Source organism: Geospiza fortis, unplaced genomic scaffold (genome assembly GCF_000277835.1).
Source record: "Geospiza fortis unplaced genomic scaffold, GeoFor_1.0 scaffold298, whole genome shotgun sequence".
Taxonomy (NCBI): domain Eukaryota; kingdom Metazoa; phylum Chordata; class Aves; order Passeriformes; family Thraupidae; genus Geospiza; species Geospiza fortis.
In genome coordinates, this window is record NW_005054506.1 from 160,368 (window position 1) to 167,722 (window position 7,355).

The 7,355-nt window shown below is 39.7% G+C and overlaps 1 protein-coding gene across 1 annotated transcript; it reads right to left on the reverse strand.

Annotated features, from left to right (window-relative positions):
* LOC102035940 (vertebrate ancient opsin-like) lies at positions 1 to 6,652 on the reverse strand. Its single transcript, XM_005428818.1, has 5 exons — positions 6,292 to 6,652; positions 4,610 to 4,820; positions 3,888 to 4,005; positions 1,338 to 1,577; positions 1 to 231 (listed from the first exon to the last, which is right to left on the reverse strand). The coding sequence occupies exons 1-5, from the start codon at positions 6,650 to 6,652 to the stop codon at positions 1 to 3; spliced, it is 1,161 nt and encodes a 386-aa protein (XP_005428875.1).
* Between the last annotated feature and the right edge of the window lie 703 nt (positions 6,653 to 7,355).

Here is a 7,355-nt window from a genome sequence, read left to right on the forward strand (position 1 = left end):
CTACATGGGACACATTTTGTTTTCTGAAGCTGTCAATGGAGCCAAAGGTTGTTGGCTTCTGTGTTCATCTCCAGTTTTCCTCTTAGAAATGGTGCTATGAACTGCCATGGGGGCCATCTCGCTGCCTCTTCTGTCCTGGGTTAGCACTGCTCTCTCTGAAGTCAGATTCATGTTGGACTCTGCAGTTCCTATGGCACTGCAACTGAACAATTGAATCAGACACTGCCTGAACTAAAAAGGTGAAAAAACAGGAGATCAGTCAAAACACATAAGAAATGTAAATACAATTCTATAAATCAATCTGCATATTAGCTAAAAGTCTTGGAAATTCTCTCATGAATCAGTTGGGAATATAAAGAAATATAAATAAATCTATAAAATAGATTTGCCTATGCCACCACAAAGGACTCTAAACCTAAAAATTAACTGTGTTCTGAAAAGAGCCAATCAATCTAGAAAACAATTTTTCTTTTCTCCTTCTAGGTAATCCTATCTAATGGACATGATTGGTCATTTCTCTAGACTCATGCTTTCATATACTAAATTCCTGGCTGCTCAAAGATGGGTTTTTGTTGTTCTCATCCACAAACAGGGTAAAGTGTAGCACACATCTACATGGTTTGGGAGATCAGAGTGCTGCCCACAGGATGTGGGAAAAGCAATAGCTCTCTCTGCAGGACTGGATAAATAAATTCAACATTTCTTATTCAACAGTCACTTAACTGTTTTCCTTTATTTAATTTATGAGCTTAATGCCACCACTCTCAGTTGCTGCATTCATTGCAGAAATCTGCCCATGTTTATTATCACGCCTGTTGTCACTGTAAGCACACAGCACTCTGGTTCATCCCCATGTCAATTCCTTTTTTCTGCATCCAATCCTCTGCCCTCATTCCAGAGAAAAAAGCTCCCTGTTAAACGGGCATATGCAATGCTTCTCCGTCCGTACATGAACCACAAATGCCTCATTTTCCCAAGACAAAGTCAAGCTTTGAAAATGTACACTCCACCTCAAGATCAACTTAATGATGTTGCATTCTTAAAGAATTATTGAAATATATTGGGACAGTCTTGAGAACATAATTTTCATACAGGAAGCTAACTCATGTTCCCTATGGGCTGATTTTCCTTTATAATATCTAAACCTAATCATTACTAACATTTATATTTTAATGCTCAGAGGTTTACAATCTTCCACCAGATTATTTTTTTTATTCTAAATGCTGGATATTGTAATGCTTGTTAGGTAACACATAGGTACGTAGAAATAATTCATTATAAATCAAGACCAAATAGCAAAATGTGAGTGTTAGAGACACTCTGAGACCATACAGTACCTGTTTGTTCATAAAGACATAAATAATTGGATTATAAACGGTAGCTGTTTTGGAAAAGAAGGCCGGAATTGCTGCCAGACGAGGATCCAGCTCAATGGAGGGATATGCAGTGACTAGGATAGAAAAGGTAGCGTATGGCATCCAGCAGATTAGAAAGGCAATGATCATAAAAACAACCATTCTAGTCACTTGTCTTTCAGGTCTCCTGGTAGTTCCCAGCCTGCCTTGTGCATCTGACACCTTTTAAGAAAAGAGAAAAGATTCTAGAAAAAAAAAACCAAGGTGTCCCACCAGTGACTTTAGTGAGCTGTCCAGGTGCCACGCTAGAAGGAAAGACCTGCTCTTCCCAAGTGCAGCAGGGCAGAGGGACGGGTGCCCAAGTCACTGCTGAGGGACACGAATTACCATCTACCAGCATTAGTAAATTTTCCTTCGCTTTAGTATCTTTATATTTTTATTGTCAAAGTGAAAAAGAAGGACATCATGGTGAGTCATAAGCAGACAGTGAGCTGAATTCAAGCACTTTCTATTCCATGTAGCTTTTGCAGACAGCTGGGTGTCTGGCATGGGTATTACAGACAGCACACTGCTGAGGCTGTGCAACCTCCTCACTGAGGGGCAGATTCACACCAGGGGAGTTTGTCTGGCTCAGTGGTGCTTGATGGCCTCCCCCAGAGGAGCATTTATGATCTAATGATATCTGAATTAAAGTGGGATTGGGGCATTTAGTAGGAATGCACTCCCTCTTTTCCTCAGCGATCACGCAAGAAGCTTAAGCACAGAGGTCCATACAGAAATTAGCTGATGTAAAACAGTGTCTTTCTGGAAACATCCCTGCTTGGTTTCTGATGATTTAGCGAAACAAGGCACTGTTATGAAATGTTATTTTACACAATAAATAATTAATAAGTCTGTTTGGCTCCAGAAAAACCTGATGCGTTTCTGTTTGGCTCCAGAAAAACCTGATGCCAGGTCTTGCAATATTACATTCTATAAAATAAGATTTGTTTGCATAACATGGCCTTTTAACTTTCTGCAGTAAGGTTAGAACTCTATGGAGACATTTTCCCTAATACTTTTGAACTGCACTCGGAGAATTCAATGTTTGTGCTCAAAGAAGTATAGAAGTACCTCCTAGGAAGGGCAATGTCCTCACCTCTGTAGAAAGTTGCAATTCATGTCAGTTTTTACCAAATATAAATATAACAACAACAGCAACAGCAGCAACAACAATGAATTGTTACAATAACTGCAAGTTATTAGGCATCAAAAAAGGCTGTGTTTGGTACTGATAAGATAGACCCTGCCAATATATGAGATTTCTATAGCATTTTTTAATGTATGCTGTTCTTACACAGAGAATTGCAGTCCCCTGGCAAAGGAGCACAATCTCCTGTATTGCACTTGCAAAGGTTTCATCTTTGTCTCGTATCAGCCTGGTCTTTTTTTTACATATAGCTTTTCCTTTCTCTCTAAATACTGATAAAGAAAAACATACTGGTGCTTTATCTTCCATACAAAGGAATACTGCCATAATAATTTACTTCTATTGTAAATTGCTAATTTGTTATTTTCCCAAAGATTAATTTCTTTCATCAACTTTGATGTTGAAGTGAAAGCTACAATTAGCATTGTAAAGCTGGGGTCACTGGGACTGAGGGCAGATTATTGCACTCAGGAACAAGCCTGCACTGTGACGAGTGTGGAACAAAATGCATGAAGAGGGATGGTTGGGAACATCAAGACACCAGTCCTGGTGCTTGGATCCCTCTCTGTTCACTGTAGTCAGATCTTTGAAATTACCTTAGTTGTGAGATACAATCATATGTCAATTCAGTATAGAGTTACAGAATGCATTGCAGGTACTGGCTTTTCAGAGCTTTGCAGTAAATAGAAAGACCAATATTGTCCCAAAATCTTGTCCCCAAATCCTGGACCAAATAGGAATTTTCCTGTTCTATTGTCTTCTTTGTCACTTTTTGCAGCTTCTCCTTTGGATCAGGTAAACACAACCATTAAAGAAAATTCAAAAGCATTTCTCAAGTCTTTTAAATATTCCTGGACAATCTAATATTTTGTTTATTAAACAGCATTGCATTATTTGCAAAGGCTACATCTTATTTTGAGCATATTATTAAGTAGTAGGCAGCACTCTTAAAATTTACAACTGCAGTCATTTAAAGCAGCATTCTAATTTGCCTGGTTTGAGTTTTATGAAATATCACTGAATGGGAGCACAATTGGGAATAAAGCAGTACTGGATCATTCCATTTATTTATGAGGTAGACATTCTTTCACTTGTATGATGTTTGACTAATGAGATGTACTGATAAGTGATGTGAACTCCACGCTTTAAAACATCACTTCTAACCATACCATGAATTTCTGTGTGTAAAGGTAATTATATAACAAGGGATGTAATTGACTATGTTTGCTGCCTGCAAATCTGACCTGCTTATGTCTGATCTTTATGGAAAATCAAACACAGTAATTCCAAACTTTGGCATGCACACACATTTTAAAAGTTTACTTATGGGTGCTTCTTCTTACCTTTTTTAACTTCTGCACCAATTTTCCATAGGATACCAAAATCACCAATAAGGGTATTATAAAACAGGTGATGAAGAACGTAATAATGTATGTACGGTCAGCATAAGCTCCTGAGTACCTGTATAAAATACAAAATACCTTTGTATGTATTACTACTACGTGTTCTTATTATTTTCTTGGAATATTAATCTTTCTTTTCAAAGATGTCATTAGTATTTTTGTCAAAAGTTTTTATTCAACATGCCCCTTTGCAGCTCTAGTCATATCCCCAGATGGAGCCCTGGGCCATCTCCCGCCCAGGGGCTTGGAGGGGATCCTACAACTATAGGTACAGTATGAAAGAACTGCGGGGCTGATTACATGGGAAGGGACATGTAGTCCCACATCCTGCTCCAAGTAGAGCCAGCTATGGGATCAGACTAGCTGGCTCAGAGCTTTGTCCAGTCTTCTGAAAAAAAATCTATCTCTTTGTCCTTTGACTCCTGACAAAAAGAATAAGGTCTAGAGTGATTATTTTCATTAGAGATGGAGGCTACACCCTTTAGAAAATTTTGTTTTAGAAACTGCTCACAGAAAATTTTGAAATTTTGTTACTTTTTTTATATCTGTTTTTTTTTCAGAGATTTACATAATCTTTAACCCTCTCCTTTAAATTCCTGGCCCTGAGGCATCCTGAACTGCAAGTTTCATTTTTTTACCATATTCTGTGAGAGTGGCCTTACCAGTTAGGTTCACAAGTAGTTCCAATCTTACTGGGGGTGTAACTGCTCCAACCAGTTGTTGGTGGAATGGTCCAAATGAAGGAAAAACTCCACACAAAGACAATACCTAGAGCTGCATGCTTCCCCCTCAAGCGCACATTTCTCCGAGGGCGGCAGATCACAATGTACCGCTCAAAAGCCAGCAGAGCAAGAGACCAGAGAGCTACAATGCCTGCAGCAAGAGAACACAGTCAGCATCATTTTGGGTGGATCCCTGAACAGCAAACACCATCCCAAATTACAGAATCCCTGAACTGTTTATTTTGAAAAGCATCTCTGGAGGTCATCACTCCGCCTCAAGCACTGTCCGCCTAATAGGTTGTTCAGGACCAAGTCCAGCTGGGTTTTGAGTATCTTTGGAGATGAAGACTCTGCAACAATTCTGGGCAACCAGTTACACTCTTTGACTACCCACAACATCAGACACCTTTTCTATCAACACAAGTTATGAAAGGATGAGCAATTCATGTGCATTATTCTAATACTAATGAAGTGAATTTCATGTTTGTCCAGTTTGCCAGTCTACAGTATAAGGGCTACAAAACCAAGCAGCTAATCAGGCCAGTTAAGTGATTAGGACTTGCACTTTTAGTTCTACACTGAAAAGCTGCAAATTATGTGTAGCATCCAAACTAATTAACTAAAATCTTCAAAATATTATCTTTGCAAAAATTATTTCAGGCTATCAGAAAACTCAAACCTGCAGACAGGTGCCCACAACATCAAATTATCAATTTAGGCACATATTACCTGGTGGGACACCAAGATCTTGAAATAGCCTGATCTTTCTCCATAGGACAGAGCTTACACGCCACAAACTGATGTAGAAGCATTGTCCCTCAGTGACATTCCCTCTGTCTAGCTTAAACAGGCAGAGAGCAGTTGTGGGACTCCTTTTCAGGCTGAGGATCAGCACTGTGTGATTTAGAGCAGGGACAAGCATTACTGGCTGTCTCCATGCAGCTTCAGAGTCAGGGACAGGACACAGGAATGAGTGTCTGTCTCAAGTGAGTAGATGCCCGTTCTAAACTAATATCCTGTTTACTCTGCAGAGGTGTATTTACACGGGGTACTGTGTGGTGAGGATTTTTCCTCTTAGAGTACTTCTAATATTTTTTTGTAGTAAGTGAACAAAGCCATGAAAAAAAATCACAAAAAGAGGTTGGTGTGCAGACTGACTGTTACAGGTGTGTCCCTGCTCCTCAGAGCCCCTGGAGGACAGAGAACACAAGATGTTCTGTGCCCTGAGATTTTCCACAGTTTATGGGCAGCCACTAACTCTTTTTCTCTCTCTCTTATTTATCCATATATGCACACACCTAAATACAAATATTGAAAATAGCTATACATAAGGACTTTTTTCCTGAAATTGTTTTACCATAAGCCCCACAACACTGTTATTCTATTGGAAAGCTTTTCCTCATTCTGTGAAACATATTCAATGATCACTACACATGCAACAGGCCATGTATATGACAGGGATAGAGAGATATATTTTTCACTCTCCACTACAAAATACATGTAACAGGGGAAAATATCAGTGAATTCAAAGGCATGCAATGTCAGTGACTTGGGAAGCTACAGTAGAATACATTGAAGGAAGTTGAAAAAGAACATACAACTACAAACAAAATCAAGCTTACCAAAAAATGTGACAGCAAATCCTTCCAACACGCAAGTCCAGTATCCCATAAAAAAATAACCTTTTAGATTTGTTAAAAAGCTGATGGTGCCACCAGTCAGTGAGACCAGGAAATCGGCCACAGACAAATTGACTATAATATAATTGACAGGTTGTCTCAATTGCTTGAACTTAAAAGTTACCAGGATTACAGCCAGGTTCTCAGCAAGGGACAGGGAGGTCACCAACAACATTACTGCTGCCAGAAGCCTGAATTGCCAGGGCTGGATGGAGTCCAAGGGACGACGGAAGGGATCCCACCTGGCAGGAGCAAAGTAACTGGGCAAGAGCGACCCATTTTCAAATGCTCTGAATGCATCCATTACTTTGTTCAGTAGCAAAAATAATATCATATAATATTAGAGTTTCAAACCTGTAAATAATATTCAGGATTAAAAAGAAATGTTTGCTCTCTCCAACAGAAGTGTGAACAAACTCCCCCTCCTTCTGCTCTCCAATAATAACTGAGGAAAAAATGTTTCAGTTGGAGGAAAGTTTAGTGCTGCAGAATGAAAGTGGGAAGAGGGATTAGCAAGAATATCTTTTAGAGCAACTTCTGTCCCTCTCTGCCCACTGCCTCTCTCTCACTGCAGCTGTGCCTTTATTAAGATTCCTCCTCCTGCAGCAGCCAGCAGTGCTGAAATGCCCCTCAGCTCAGCCCTACTCCGCTGGGAAAAAAATCAGCGTTTGCTTGGAAGCCTCCCACACTTCCATTGCTTTAAAAAGAAAGGCTACCTGGTGAGAGGGAGTTGACCTTGGTGAGCCAGAGAGCTTACAGGAATTTGGGAAAGCTGACTGTAAGTGCTGAAATCAAAATAATGTGATGTTTGACATTGTACTGACCCTTTTCATTGGTTGGTTCCCAAAGAATTCTCCATGGATGAACTTTTCTCTACAGACCTTCAAAAATCAACAGATAAGGCCACACATGGAACCAACAGGGAGCAAAACCAGACCTAGGGACTTCTTTCCTCTAGCTGCACAAGATTAGATCCCACTGTCTCTTTGCAAAGCAGTTATTTTTTT

What these genes read in the sequence shown, in the direction of transcription:
- LOC102035940 (XM_005428818.1), bottom strand. Translation starts at nt 6,652, where the DNA reads ATGGATGCATTCAGAGCATTTGAAAATGGGTCGCTCTTGCCCAGTTAC. An exon ending in ACTACTTGTGAACCTAACTG is followed by an intron (nt 4,006 to 4,609) that starts GTAAGGCCACTC and finishes TATTTTATACAG; the next exon opens with GTACTCAGGAGCTTATGCTG. An exon ending in TGGTGCAGAAGTTAAAAAAG is followed by an intron (nt 1,578 to 3,887) that starts GTAAGAAGAAGC and finishes TTTTCTTAAAAG; the next exon opens with GTGTCAGATGCACAAGGCAG.